This window comes from Nelumbo nucifera, chromosome 5, assembly GCF_055504915.1.
Source record: "Nelumbo nucifera cultivar China Antique chromosome 5, China Antique-T2T, whole genome shotgun sequence".
Taxonomy (NCBI): domain Eukaryota; kingdom Viridiplantae; phylum Streptophyta; class Magnoliopsida; order Proteales; family Nelumbonaceae; genus Nelumbo; species Nelumbo nucifera.
Genome location: NC_142653.1, coordinates 34,062,818 through 34,078,667, shown reverse-complemented (window position 1 = coordinate 34,078,667; position 15,850 = coordinate 34,062,818). Strand labels below are relative to the sequence as shown.

Sequence of the window (15,850 nt, the reverse complement as noted above, 5' to 3'; positions counted from 1 at the left end):
AATCCGTACACACATGACGTATAAATTTTTTAAAATCCAATGTTACCCTTCATCCCTCTCCCTCTCTATTCTTCTTCAGTCCCTCTCCCGGCGGCAGCTGCAGCGAACCACTCCCCAATGGAAGTCGGCAGCACAACCATTCCACTCCTCGTCTTTCACTGTGCGCAGTTGAGCCGAAGAACTGTTGCAATGTTCCTCTTCCAATTTTGTCAAGAAAACACCTGGAATCTGAAGAAAACCTCTTCAGACATGAAAGACGAGGAGCTCGAGGACATGATGACCAGTCTCTCACAGATCTTCTGGTGGGACCTCGTCGGTGAGAGATATAGTATCAAGGTTGCCATCCGGGTTGTTGTCTTTCTCTTTCTGCAAGAAAACCCAACTTCCCCAAAACTTACCTTGTAACCCAATCTCTGATCTTCTGGTTCACAAAACCATTAATCAGTATCAATGGCGCAACTCCTACTCAATTCCCAATATCCAGTTAAGACCATCAAGGGCCTTCTCCTGATAGAAGATCCTCAAACTCCCAAGTCCTAGCCATGGCCACACTATTACCCATTGGTGGTTTCCTACTCACCCCTGCAGGACTAACCCTAACCGGCACGATCATTGGTCTTGTGGTGGTGACACCACTCTTCGTAATTTTCAGCCTGGTGTTGGTCCCTGCAACTATCACCATCGGTTTAGCAGTGATGTGGTTCCTCGCGGCGGGTGCCTTGAGGCTGGCAGCGTTATTGTCTATGTCTTGGTTGCTGAATTACTTGTATGGGACGGGAGGGACAATGACTGAGAATTTGGATTATGTGAAGAAGCGCATGCAGGATGCAGCAGGATACATGGGTCAGAAGACATGGTAGAGGACAACCGGAATACTGTCACTTGCATCATTACCGGCTGACTCACGGGATTCTTTTCCGTTATGATTTAGCAACAATAGCAATTGTCAGAAACAATAGGGGTAGTTTAAGACAATAGTTAAGCAGTAAGGCTATGTTTGGTTTGAAGGAAAACGTAGGGAAAGGTAGGGAAAGCCATACAAGGTTTGTAAAGGTTTTTCTACCTTTCCTTTCCTTTCCCTACTTTTTCCTTCAAATCAAACACAGTGTAAGGGTAGAGTTAGTAAATTTGCTAAACAGTAGGGGTAGTTTAAGAAACTTGCCCTTGTTTTTTTCTTCTATTCTCATTTTCTGCACTTTCTCAGTAATAATTCTACACATAAGTGATTAGAAATTAAACAGGTATTAGCATCAAGGTCCTGGCGATGTTCAACTAGTGAAACTCATGCATACTTAGGATCAGCAAGCTACATGGCATTTTGAAGAAACTGATAACTTATACTTGAATTGTCTTTAAGGATTTTGGGAAATCTAATTTAAGGTTAGGTTTTCAAGAGTTCTTGATTCTAAAAATCAAGAAAACCATTGATGACTTCTTCCTGTACTTCTGTATTGGTTCTCAGGCATTCCTAGGAGTATTTTGGCACTACGTATCTGTGTGTGTGTTGGGGGGGGGGGTTCAGTTTGGAGAAGATTTGGGGCTTCTGGAAAAAGTGCCCACTTTCCACCAGTTTCTCTTATCCCTGCTATGGTAAATCTGCCTACCAATATCATCTTGACTTTTTTATTTTTTTGAGAAAATTTAACCAGGATTCATTAAAGGAAGAAGAGGCACATGAGAAGATGTACAGAGCAGGGGAAGAACCCCTACAAATTACAAAGGAGGAAGCTTGTTGTTATACAAATGCTTCAAATGCACACCACATTTGGCTAAGCCATCTGCTGTATGATTGTGTTCCCTAGGAATCCAAACTATTTTTACATTTAAACAGTCCAAAGAGTCCCTAGCCTCTGCCAAATAGTGACTCAATCTCCAAGGTCCCCCCTCTTTGTCTCTTAACCATTTTATAGTATTTTCCGAATCACCTGCAGTGATTAAATTCTGGATTCCCAAATTTTTTATTATTCTGATTCCTGTGAGAGCAGCCATCACTTCAGCCTTTGTGGAATCAGCCAAATCAATTGGACCGCTGAAGCTCCAACAAATGTTGCCCCTTTCATCCCTTACTATGCCTCCAATACCAGCTAAGCCAGGGTTACCTAAGGCATTTCCATTGAAGTTTAGGGTCATCACTCCTTCACTGATGGGGTTGGGATGTCTCAAGGATGTTTGATGGAGGTGAGGGAGAAACAGAAAGGGGTAAGCATCTCTATTGAGATCATTGACTGGGAGTCCTTTGAACAGATCTGAGTTCATCATCCAGAGGTAAAGGTAAGTAATGTCTGAAATCAACTCCTCCAGGGGCCTGAATTTGTTGTCAAAGAGACGTTTGTTTCTTTCATCCCAAACTCCCCAATAGTTCTTTACTATGTCTTGTTGCCTATAGTATTCTATTGTCCTCACTTTCTGTTCTTGGGTAGATCGGAAAAAGACCCAACCTATGGCATTTTCTCGAACAAAGTTGCCTCTCTCAGAATCAAATGTCCATTCTCATGCTTCTCATCTCAAGATTTTAGCATTGCACTAAGTCATGGCCCCTATTTCCTTTAGGTGAAACAATTTTCTGGTCTCTTATGTTTCAAAATATCTAGTCTTCATGCTTCTAATTATCATATTTGTTGTTGATATCTTTAATGTCTGGATAATGCAAGAATCTAGGGACTCGGACAAGGATAGTAAATCAGTTTGCCAATGTTGCCTTGAAAATTGCAGTTATGGCATAAAATTATTACATGCTGCAGGTTTTTGCTGGTGCTAAGCCCTTGCTGGACAAGACACTAGGCATTCTTATAGAAGGTCTGGTAGATACTTTTCTCAACCTTTTCCATGAGAATGATACGAAAGATCTGAAGTTATTGGATGCAAATGGTTTCTGTCAGCTTATGCTTGAGGTGAGCAGTCCTAAGAATTGAATTGTTCATTTTCCTGGGAAAACACTTTAGTGGAACTGCTGAATGCTCTAAAACTTAACATGCAACATTGTTCACGTGCACCCTGTTCTTCCCCACCCCTAATTCCTCTGTGACAAAAAAAATGCAACATTTTTTGGAGTCACAAAAGTAACAGTCTCCAATGTCTGGCATTTATACATTTGGTTATCTAAAAGCGTGCAACATTATTTGGAATCACAAAAGTAACAAATGATCTCTTTCTCTTACTCTCACAACCAGCAAAGAAATATTTTTTAATTATTTGAAACATCATGACATTGACAAGATTTTGATATTACACTTTTGACAAAAGACAAAAAAAAAGCAAACAATCATATGATCCATCAGAATTTTCCTTTTAGTTTGAATTTTTTGGAAATAATTGAGGTTGTAGATTGAAGGTGGGCCTTGGCGCAATGGTTGGGTTGCTCCATTGTGACCTGGGCAACCAAGGTTCAAATCTTGGAAACAGCCTCTCAGTATGTGCAGGCATAAGGCTGTGTACATCTGTCCAATAGATTATGACTATTTGTTAGGCCTGTCTATTTGCCTTGACACTTAATTATGCACGTACATATGTTCTGCAGCTTGAGTATTTCGAGACCATATTGAATCCATATTTCACAGCCGATGCACGTGAATCTCTGAAATCTTTACAAGGGGTGTTACTGGAGAAGGCCTCTGAAAGTGGGACCGAATCAACTGAGGTTCCAGGACATCACCGTCGGCCAACTCGTGGGAGTGAGGAAGCACTTGTAGATGATCGACAGCAAGGAATGTCTGTATCTCCAGATGACCTAATTGTAAGGAGTTACCTCATGTATTCCCTTATTGTGGATGCTTTAAACGTTGGTGAATGCTCACATCAACATAGATGGATTGGAAACAGTCCCTTGTTATCTTTTAGGTGTAACACATGCAACGCGTACATGGGAAACTTAGTACATCCACCATTTAGAGGGTTGCATCTTCAAAAGCTTATAATCCTCAATTGGTCCAATCTTAAGAGTTCTCTTTCTCTGTTTTGCTTTATAGACTGCTTTTGTTGGGTTATCGTAACTTGTAAATGGTTAGGATTAGGATATTTAATTGGAATCCAGATTTCCTCCTAACAAAATGGTCCTTACACCTATCTCATATCCCTTCCAGCTGTGCATTGGGAACATCTCCCCATGAAACATAAAAATATGGAGGCGTTCCCAGTGTGCGGCTGCAACGTGCTGTGAGGAAATCCGAACCCATTTGATTGATTAACTCTTGTCATAGGGGGAGATCACATCTGCGCCCCACAAACGCCCCAAATGCACTTCTCAGCGTGCATTGGGAACATCTCCCACTGGCAACATTGGGAGATGTTTCCAATTCACGGTTGGGATATGCTATGGGGCGCCCTGTGAATTCTCATAGGGGGTCTTCTTGGTGTGACCCGTCACTGGCGGATCCCCCTTCGACGTTTTCCAAAGTATATGGACCAAGTAGCATGAATATGTTATGTTCTTTTTCAGTGCGTTGTATTAAAGTGATTCCGTTTTTTGTTCCGTAGGCTCTTGCACAGCAGTCTAGCTCTGAATTTCTTCAAGCGGAGCTAGAGAGGACTCGCATCAACACAGCATGTTTTGTGGATTCAATTCCATTGGACTCGGTTCCAGAACCTGCCAAAATTGCTTATGCCTCACCTAGAGGACCAGTGGATTCTCCCAGCAGAAACTACAGAGGAAGACAATCTGTTGGATCCCCAAGTTTCTCACGCCATAGGCGTAGATGACCTGGTAAATTACGTTTTTGTTCTGTTTCTCATGTTTTTTAATGTAATTTGTGTGTTGTAATCATTGTTAATTTTGTTATTTTTTTTGTCATCTTTGTATTCTTTCTCTGCGTTGGTTTGCAATTGGCCTGTGATATCAAATGGATAGAAGAGCATAGTTTTGGGGATCCATCTTCCAATATCAAAGCTAGTGGTTATCTAGTGATTGTACTGTTATATCAAAAGGAAATAATCATGACAATTTTTTGAATAAAGTCGAAAAGATTCATATACTACAAGGTCTACAGGTTGAACAAAAAGAAATTTACACTCCTATTGCAGTTTTCTGTGTGGAACAGGGATGGGAACATCACAGCTTAGTATCTAGTAAAGAAAAAGTACTCTTCAGAACTCAGAAGCTAATAATCAATATGAATATTAAAGAAAAGAAAATAGTGTCCCCTATGCGTGGGTCCATGGCGGTCCAACATTGCCAAATAGCTTTTTCAGGGAAATCCAGCCCTCCTATAATCTGTGTCATCCATAATAATTTCTCTATCAAAGTTTTGCAAAAGCGGAAGCCACCTATTTGGCTATTTCCGTTTAATCCATTTCTGAGAGAAACTTCTCCTGTAAAATGTCCTAGACCATCATGGCCTTAACTGTTTTCCTCCCCTCCAACTTTCAAGCTTCTAAGATTGGAACAAACAAATTTCTAACCGTTCCACAAGTTTCAAGATTATTGGTTCGAACAAGCAAATCCTTAGGCCATAGTCGATTCAATTGTTTCTCCCCTATTTTTCGGATATTTTTCTTTGATAGCCCCTGGATTTTGCCCAAAAAAAGCCACTTCAGACCCTAAAGAATTAAGAAGGGTCATTTTTGCCCTCAGGCTATGGTGGAAAAGCCATCTTAAGGCATTAGTCATTGATGGATTAATTAGACAATGAATAAAATAATAAAAGCATGCTCTTGTGGCAATCCTTAAGTTTGAAAAACTTTAGACCCTAAAGTTTGAAAAGGCCATTTTAATAATGCTAATTAAGTAAATCACTTTAAGGTCTATGGTGGTGTAAAATTGATTAAGTAAACTGAATAAATTATACCAATTAAGATAATTAAATAAAGTAAATAAACAAAGTTAATTGTTCTAAATAAGTAAATTAAGCTAATTAAGCATGTTTTTAAAAACTAACCCAAAAGCAAAATTGCTTTGGCCATCGATTTTTAGGTCAATGGCAACGTTCAAAGTATTGATACACCTGATATGTCGGTAGAGTCTTATCAGTGTGTATAGGTACCTATTTTTTTTTATTTTTTTAGTTTTTTTTTTCAAATATGGTTCGGAGGGGTCGGTTTAAGGTTCGCTCACCCCCTGAACCAATCGAGACCTTGAAACACCCCCTATGCATATCGGGAAGTAGAGGTGTAAATCGGGCCAAGCTAGCCCGACCCGACATGTAGGCCTGTAGTTGGCCGTGCTCGGCCATCCGAAGAACTAGTCGTTGGAGACCCTCCCCCGCCCTCACAGCTATATAGGGGGGTATTTATGTATTTTGGCTTTGAGTGAAATAAAATGACAATAATGCCCCCCAATAACTATATAAAAACTAGTTTAGGGGGCATTTAGGTAAAGCGATAAATGACTTTATAATGATCAAAATACTTCTCTCAACATCGAAAAAACAACTAGTTTTTAAGGTATTTTGGGGAATTACATTATTTTCAATTCCTATAAATAGCCTTATCCTCTACCATTCTCATCACACCAATTCTCATACTCTCTTAGTCTCTTGTACTCTCTCAAATCTCAATCTCTTCTCATGCATCATACTCTCACATATACTCTCATACTCTCTCTACTCTCCAATTCTCAACTTGATTCAAGTTTCAACAGTAGAAGGGTTGCTCGGGTATCTCAAGTTAGCAATTTGGGAGACTTGGAGGTTTCAACCGTTCAAATCAAGTTGAATTTTCGAACTAGCAATCTGGGTTAGTGCAATTAAATTAATTTTTTATAATTAAAAAAATGGTTGACGACTCCTCTCGCTTTTGACACCAATTCCCCAATGTAGTTAATGTCGACAATGTCGATGTTCAGTCGCAATATGATAGTGTTAGTGCCAATATGGATGTTGCTGCTGATATTGCTGATGTTCCCGCCCTAGTATTGCTACTAGAGGTAGGGGAAAGAAAATGGAGAACATTAGGTTGATTAGCCCGGTTTAGACAATATTTAAAATAGAGGAGGTTGAAGGAAAGGGAAAGAGAGCCGTTTGTCAAAAATGTAGGAGTGACTTTAGCTATAATAGTAGTGGTGGTACTGACCACTTTGGCAAACATTTGAAACGCCATTTTGATGAAAGAAGAAGAAGGGAAAAAAACATCATAAACACAAATAGGAAGTGGGACTTTTGGTAGTTTTAAATATTCCCAAGAAAAAATGAAACAAGAATTAATAAAATATATTGTGCATGCTAAACATTTTTATTAGCTGAAGATACTAAACTTGAAATATTTTTACATAGATTAGTAAATCTATAATTTAAAAAATTTTCTAGAAATACTATTAGAACAGATGCTTTAAAAAAATTTTATTCATATAAACAAAATTTAATTTCTATGTTATCAAATCTTAATTTTAAAATTGCAATTACTTCTAATATTTGGACATCTAGATTTAACATAAGTTATATTTGTGTTATCAGTCATTTTATTAATGAAAAATGACTTTTACATAAAAGAATTTTAAGTTTTATTGGGCTTGAATGGCCACATACTAGCCTAATTATTGTTGTAAATATTTTAAATACTTTACATATTTATGGAATTGAAAATAAACTTTTTTCTATTAGTTTTGATAGTGCTAGTAATAATGATTCAACGATAAATATTTTAAAATCTAAATTAAAACCATTTTTAGATGGTAAATTATTTCATATTAGATGTACATGTCACATTTTAAATTTATGTATTCAAGATGCCTTAAATATTATTTCTCATCATATTTCTAAAATTAGAAATTGTATAATATATATTAAAAGTTTTGGAGCAAGAAAACAAGAATTTAAATATTTATGTCAAAATTATGGTTTAAAGTATAAACATTTTGTATTAGATGTTCAACATAAATGGAATTCTACCTATTTTATGTTAGAAAGTTGTATTGCTTACAAACAAATTCTTAGTGATTTTTATAATGCAAAAATGTCATGCGATCTTATACTTGAGGAAGATTGAAAAATGACAATTTGTATAAAAGATTCTTTACAATTTTTTTATGATGCAACTAATGAATTTTCAAGTGTTTATTACTCAACTATTTGTCTTTTAGTTAATCAATTATTCATAATTAGTGAATGTTTTGCAAAATATAGGAAAAATCCACAATGTCAAAGTATTATTGAAATAATGGAAAGTAAATTTAAAAAATATTGAGAGAAAATTTCTCTCCTTTATTGCTTAGTTGTAATATTAGATCCTAGGATTAGGAAAGATGGTTTAGAAATTTTACTTGAATCATATTGTGAAAACACAAATATTGAAGTTGGAAATAAAATAGAAAAAAATAATTTATTATTTGAAATGTATATAGTTTATATGAATATCAAGTGGGTGGGCATAAGAAATCTTGTAAAGTTCCACTTCTCAAACAACTAGTTCCATTTCCAATAATTGAGACAAAATTCGGTCTCTACTACATAAGAGGCAGAAATGTACTACCAGTTCATCAAAAAGTTCATTTACTGAACTTAATTTTAATTTACGAGCAAGTGTTTCTATTTTAATTGATTCCTCCGATAACGAGGGATGGGATAATAATTTTGATATTTTAGCCTAGTGGAAAAGACATTAAAAAAATATCCAGTCTTTGCTGCCATGGCACGTGATATACTAACCCCTTCGGTGTCTACAGTTCCATCGGAGTCTTGTTTTAGTGTAGGTACTAAGGTGTTGGACACCAAGAGAAACTGTATGAATGATGAAAGTCTAGAGATGTGCATCTACCTTGAAGATTGGTTGGATGCTGAAAATAAATTACAAAACAAAGGAGAGCATGACATTACACCAGATGTTTCACCTGAAGCAGATGATGACAATCAAGGAGATAATTAGATGAAGATACAGGTGGAGTTGGAAGTTGAAGAAAAATGATGAAGTCAATATTTTTTATTCTTTTGTATACTCAATATTAAATTATTTCAATTATTGTAATTTTTTTTCAATTTTTAAAATTATTGTTATTTTTTCAATTTTATTTATATTAGTTCTTATTTTTTCAACAATGTAATTTTTTTTATTTTCAATTTATAATTGTGTTATATATTTTTTTATTTTATTCCATTTTCTATATTTCATTCATCCATTGTCTATTAACCATTGTATTGTTCAAATTCAAGAAATAAAATTCCTATTTTTTCCAATTTGTTCCCAAAGCTCAAAGGAATTATTGAATTAAGGAAAGTGAAGTATTTTAGTAAAAAAAATAAAAAAAACATAATGCAAAAAAAAAAAACAGTTTTGCCTGGTTCAGCCCAAGCCCATGGCACAACCTGACATGGGGCTCGGGCCAACCCCCCGAAGTATCTCAAGAGAGGGAAGCACGGCCCAGTCCGGCCCGCACTTTGCACGAACTGCATGCGGGCCGTGCCATGCCAGTTCGGCACGACCCAATTTACACCTCTATCGGGAAGCCCCCAACACGATACGTATCAGGTCGATATCTATATTTTGAACCTTGTTCAATAGTTCAACCGTTTGGTTCAAATGGACCAGCTTGTGATGTTTTGAAAAAAAAAATCCCCAAAAACCATTCAATGAGTGCTTAGCAATTCAATCGTACGGGTTAGCTATTTGTTGACGAAGTCAACATTTTTTTAAAATTCTAAGCCAAGATAAAATGGTTTGACTACCCAAGTGAATGATGATTTTAAAACCATGTAATTAAGTGAATTAACTAATTGATTAAGTAAATTAAATAAATTAAGCTAAGAAAATAGAACAATTAAAGAAATTAAGCTAACTAAACTAAATACATAAAGTAATTAAATAAATTGATGAAATTAAGCAAATTGAGTTACTAAATTGACTAAGTTAATTAAGTAAATTAAGTGATTTTTAGTTTACTATTAGCTAAGCTAATTAAGTAGTGTTTAAACAGTAATTTACTCGTAATCATTGTTAATTTAATGATTTTAATTTGATAAAATCCTTGAAGTAATTTACATCAAGGTTAATAAAATTTATTTTAACTAATAGATTTTTTAACATCTAAAGTGGCTTAGTGGCCTTTTCAAATTGGAGTAGTGCTATGTTTTTATTATTTTATTCATTACCTAATGGATCCGTCATCGACAACTAACGTTGTCTAAAGTGATTCTATTCACTTGAAGGAAAAAATGACCCTTTTAATTTTTTAGGATTTAAAGTAATTTTTTGGCAAAGTTCAAGGGTCGTGGGGGCCAAATTTTTTTTTTTTTGTTATTATTATTTTATTTAATAACATAAGGCAGTTGGGGAAGTCAGTTTTCTAAAACCATATCAAAATGAACAAATTCTCCTTTTTACTAAAGTGAGTCTCACTGAAGCTAAACCGGCAGCACTGATCACTGAAGCCGTGATCATTCTTAACCTTGGAATTTCTTCACTAAACCATATCAAAATGAACCAGTTTGGAATCTCCCTTGGAATTTCCTTAGCCATTACTGAAGAAGGTGACGTTGAATCCTTGATTAAGCTCTTATTGGAGGATCATTCTTAACCTCTTTGGACTGTTTAGATTCATATTATGAGTAGCAACAGCCTTCTCTCTCTTACCCACAAGAACCCTACCCATGCCTCGGTTTTGTACATTGAGAATATCTCCCATGTTTGCATGGTACCATTCATGGGTAGAAATATTTCTAATATACAGCTGTAAGTGTCATGTGGGTAGGATTCTTCTGGGCAGGAGATTTGAATTGTTCTCTCACACCTTCAAGGCTATTCAGTTACCTATACCCCGAGAATCTACAACTGAGATGTTTATAAATTGGCTAGGTATGCGCTCTCCTGTAATTCCATTTGTATTTCTTAGGCCTATTCTGGACTCTGATGAATAAGGAATGAAATTGGTTTGCAGAATATGGAAGGTGTTGGCCAATGTATATGATTTTGTTTCTTAAACCAGAAACAACTGCCATATCAGCAAAAACATTACTTTTTTTTGCTGATGTGGCAGTTATTTTTGTTTTAGAAAGCAAAACATTCACATTGGCGAGCATCCCCCGGTACCCACCCCAAAATTTAGGTTCATGAATATGGGGATATTCAATCTAAGCCAAATGTATCACAACTCGGTTGGGCAACAGCATTGGCAGACTCAGGTGGGTTGGTAAAGTTTGAACTTTGAAGATTTTCTTGCTCATATTTACCTATCGTTGGGTTCTACAGTCCTACTGTCCAACTATGCAAAATAAAAAGAAGATCTCGCATACATGTATCATATAGTGTATATTATTTTGCAAAATAGATGCATGCTGTTATGGGCCCGGGCTGTCCATAACACATGCATAAAATATGTGTGTACATGTTTATATGTTTTATGATATGTTTTAGAGGTACATTGATATATACAATGGATAGATATGTTTAGGATCAAGTGCTTACTATTATACTGAAAGCTTAAATTGATGATAAAGGTGCAATTTTATTTTCTTATCGCGGGTGGGAATGTTAAGTATAGACCGAATCAGTTCCTCATAACGTCCCACACCACATCCCTGCCGTGTATTAGGAACATCTCCCGATGATAATATCAGTAATGATGATGTTATCATCGGGAGATGTTCCCAATACATAGTGGGGATGTAATGTGGGAACAGTTTTGTGGGGGGCTGATTTGAACTCTATTAAGTCCTATGACTGAGTCCTCAGGGCAATGCTGGCCTCAGCCAGGCCCCAATCTCTTCCACCCCTCTCCCCGTAACTCGGGGACTCAAACGCATGACCTAGTTTCAATACCAAGTTTAGGATAAGTTTAAGCTAATGATGAGAGCACAACTTTATTTTCTTATTGAGGATTGAGGATGTTAAGCCCCATGAACCATAAGGATGATGCTAGCCCCAATTAGGCCAACAATATGAATACATCAGAGAAGCTGATCTCAAGAATATATCAATTGCACTACATCTAATGTTGAAAATTTTTTGAAAAACCATATAAACACATAAGAAATATATATTTTAATAATTTATATGAGGAGATACATTGCACTCAATATCAAGAGTCTAAAATGTATAAATATCATAAACAATTCTACTAATAGTAAATAAAAACAATTGAGCTCCCAATCTACTAAAACTTGATTGCAAGACACATTAAATTGTTGTTAGGTTAATGGATCTATCAATCTTATAGCTTTTCCTTACCATGAAAATAATTAAGTTTATATAAAGTAAATTATTTTCTGGTTTTTGGATTTTCAAAAAAATAAAAAAGAATCATTTTTACACAAATTATTGTTAGATCAATGAATTTAATTTATCGTTGTTAGGTCCATCTTATAATTCTCTTCTGCCATGAAAATCGTTTAAAACAAAAACCATGAAAAAGTTAAGGTTTTAAGGTGCATTTGAAAAAGTTTGGACGACTATTGGCTATCAATTTATTATAAATTATAAATAGGTATTCTGTATTTTGGGGTAGTGACAGATGGTACTTTGAACTTTCAATTGCAATACTTCAGGATCTTGAACTCTCAAAAGTAGGCATTTGAGTCCATCTATTAGTATTTTATCAATTAAACATTATATAATGTCAAAACTACCCTTTTTTATCTTAAATTATAAAAATCAAATAATTAAAAATGATCAAAAACTTAATTTATACATTAACCAAAAGTGGTTGATCCCTTAACTAACTTAATAACTTATGTGATAATTAATTAGACTATATAAGTTTAATTGATGGAAGGATATTATGTAATATTTAATTGACAGAATACTAACGGTTGGACCCAAGTATCCATTTTTAAGAGTTCGAGGTGCTCAAATATTGCAATTGAAAAATTCAAAATACCCTTCTGTCACTACCCTTAAGTACAGGGTACCTATCTATTATTTACCCTAAATCAAATCTAATCCGATTTAGGTTTACAATACCCGAGGGCTCAACCCAAGCCCAATCAAGCTAAGGGGAGAGTTTGAGACCCAAGTTTTTAGGTTCAAATCCAATACAAAGCCAATCTTAATTTCTTTCCTTTTCCATCTCCACCCAATGAAAAAAAGAACTAAACTACAGACCCGGTTGGAGATTTATTCAATTTCGGGTCCTTAATATTTCTTATCGGGTCGGCTATTATTTTTGTTGGACCCGACCCGTTGGCTTCAATTGAGTCTGCGATGTTGGAAACACTGTTTGGAAATTGCCCAGTTGTCCGCTCCATTTTTACAGGAAAGTGGAAAAACGAAAGCACACACCAAAGCGCGCGTTTGCGTCCCCCTCCCTCTCCTCTCCCTCTCTCTCTCTCGTTCGCTTGCTCTCGCGCACTCTGTCTCTCTCTCTCTAATCGGCGAGTGAATAACTGCTTTAGCGGCTACTGTTCGAAGGTGAGTCTCGAATTTCTGTCCAATCATTCTTTTTTGCTTTGGTTTTTCGCTTCCTAAAAACGGAACTTCAGATTTTGCTTGATTCATTACTAGGGTTTTTTTTTGTCTGTTACATAACCAAACTTGTGAAACCTCCAGTACCAAATTAGATCAAAAGCCTTTTTATTCCCACCTCTGCGGATTTGTTCTCCTTTTCTTGCTTCAATGTTTTGGCACGAGCTTGAATTGTTATTGATTTGCAGAGAAAAAAATGCATCTTCAGATTAATTCTGCAGGCATTTATTTAAAGTTTAGGCTCAAGAGGCTAAATTAGATATTCCACTATAGCTTTGAACAAAATTAGGTTTTCAAGACTTTATTCTGCAGATTTTTTCTTGCTAAAATCTCGGTTGTTTGTACTACTAGGGCTGAAATATTGAAAGATGGCTCGAAACGAGGAGAAAGCTCAGTCTATGCTAAACAGATTTATCACGTTGAAGAATGAAGAGAAAAAGAAACCTAAAGAACGCCGACCGTTTCTAGCTTCCGAATGCCGTGATCTGGCTGAAGCTGACAAATGGAGACAACAGATAATGCGAGAGATTGGTCGGAAGGTTGCTGATATCCAAAATGAGGGCCTGGGTGAGCACCGGCTTCGTGACCTGAACGATGAAATAAACAAACTCATTAGGGAGAAATGGCATTGGGAACGCAGAATTGTAGAGTTAGGTGGCCCGAATTACACCAAACATGCTGCTAAGATGACTGATTTGGAAGGAAATATTGTTGATGTTCCCAATCCTGGTGGCAGAGGTCCTGGGTATCGATATTTTGGTGCGGCCAAGAAATTGCCTGGTGTTAGAGAACTGTTTGAGAAACCACCTGAGCTGAAGAAGAGGAGGTCTAGGTATGAAATCTTCAAAAGGATAGACGCCAGCTATTATGGTTACCGGGATGATGAGGATGGGGTTCTTGAAAAGGCTGAGGCTCCTGCAGAAAAGAAGGTGAGAGAGGCTGCACTTAATGAATGGTTGCTAATGGAAAAGATTAAGCAGGAGGCAAAGATGGCTGTCAAGAGCGGGGAAGTTGCAAGTGCTGCTACAGTACTATTTGAGGAAGAAGAGGATATTGTGGAGGAGGAAAGAAGGGCAAAGGAGAAAGAGAGCGAGAAAGAGCAGGAGTTTGTCGTTCATGTGCCTCTTCCAGATGAAAAAGAGATTGAAAGGATGGTTGTCGAGAAGAAGAAGATGGAATTGTTGAGTAAATACACGAGTGACAATCTCTTGGAAGAACAAATTGAAGCAAAGGCCATGCTTAATGTTCAGCATTAGCTGTTCCAACAATTTTGCATCCACTGTGGTTTGAGGATATCATGTTATTCTACTGGATGCCAATCTCTCTTTAAATTTGTATGAAACTCTAAGGAAGCAAGAAATGTTTTATTACTCGTAACCTTAATATTACTTGTTCATTATCTTTTCATTTAGGTTGTAGTGTAAAATGAACCATTTGTTTTTCTGGTTGAAAATTTTGAGTTGTATTTTTCCTTCCAGGATGAAAACTTAACTTTTTTTCCTTTTGTCAAAAGAACAACTACTAATTCATTACTTCAGAAAAGTATTTACATGTACACCTTCTGAATCAAAAAATATATCCCTAGCATACTTACAAGCTCTGTATGCTAGATTATGAGCAGTATTATTTCTTGATTTGTTCACCTACATCACAGAAAACTTATCGAAATAGTTAAACAGATTGAAAACATAATCTTTTTTTTTGTCTAACAATTGAAAACATTATCATATAGAACTTTCTGAGACCATCCTATTTGCTTTAGCTCCAATTAAACTTTCTATAATGGATGCTGCAGCAGAAAATAGAAGAACTTCCTTCATAATCTTCTCCCTAGCCAACTCAATAACTTGAAGAACTGCCCACCACTTACTTCCATGCTATCTGAAGCCTTGCATTGAATCCCTGGTGCATATATAATGGAACTCACAGAGTTCATAAAAATCATTCCCATTGGTCAAAAGATCCATCCATCCATATTTGTGGATCAAATATGTTTGTCCTTTGTTGTTGGGTCTTGCTTGATGAAAAGTTATCTTTTCATGCTATGCTTGTTTCGGCATAAAATTAGGGGAAAATTTTCTGCTTAAACCTTTGGGCTATATATATTTATATTTTTTTCTGCTTGAACAAGCCTCTTTGTTTTTTTTTTTTTTATTGTAAAAGGGACAGAATTAATAGCTCAAATATTTGTTTCTGAAAAGTTTACATCATTTTACAAAGAAAGAAACACAATTGTAATTGAATTCGATTACATAAAGGTGTTTAAAGTAGAAAATTTGGTTTCTGTGGTGCCATTCTATAGGACATACTTTAATGTGCACGGTTTTTGTTTCATAGCTACTAGCAGAAAGCATGTCTATTACACTTGGGTTAAAAGGTGGTGTAGGGAGGGTTTTTGATGTGGACGCCGGCAGCAGCAATAGTAATTTAGTGCAGCAGCAACAGCAGTAATTTAGTGTTCTCAGCAGCAGCAATTTAGTGTTCTCATCATATTTTATCTATTCAATATTCTTGCCTTATCTGCTTTCAGTAG

At 36.1% G+C, this 15,850-nt stretch overlaps 2 protein-coding genes across 3 annotated transcripts in view; both read left to right on the top strand.

Moving 5' to 3' along the window:
• The window catches only part of LOC104599887 (exocyst complex component SEC5A-like), a 71,740-nt gene extending 66,773 nt beyond the window's left edge, over positions 1–4,967 (top strand). Inside the window, exons 19-21 of one of the 2 annotated variants that reach the window (XR_016076027.1) lie at positions 2,742–2,891; positions 3,558–3,733; positions 4,474–4,967. Coding sequence is in view for 1 of the 2 variants with exons in the window: in XM_010262631.3 (XP_010260933.1) it covers positions 2,742–2,891; positions 3,518–3,733; positions 4,474–4,695 (588 nt within the window). In the remaining variant the exon portion in view is untranslated. Of the gene's footprint in view, positions 1–2,741; positions 2,892–3,517; positions 3,734–4,473 lie in introns of both variants that reach the window. The other variant, XM_010262631.3, reaches the window with a different exon arrangement.
• An 8,139-nt stretch (positions 4,968–13,106) lies between these two features.
• On the top strand, positions 13,107–14,808 carry LOC104599888 (pre-mRNA-splicing factor ISY1-like protein). Its single transcript, XM_010262632.3, has 2 exons — positions 13,107–13,263; positions 13,669–14,808. The coding sequence occupies exon 2, from the start codon at positions 13,686–13,688 to the stop codon at positions 14,571–14,573; it is 888 nt and encodes a 295-aa protein (XP_010260934.1). The 5' UTR covers positions 13,107–13,263; positions 13,669–13,685; the 3' UTR covers positions 14,574–14,808.
• The last annotated feature ends 1,042 nt before the right edge of the window (positions 14,809–15,850 follow it).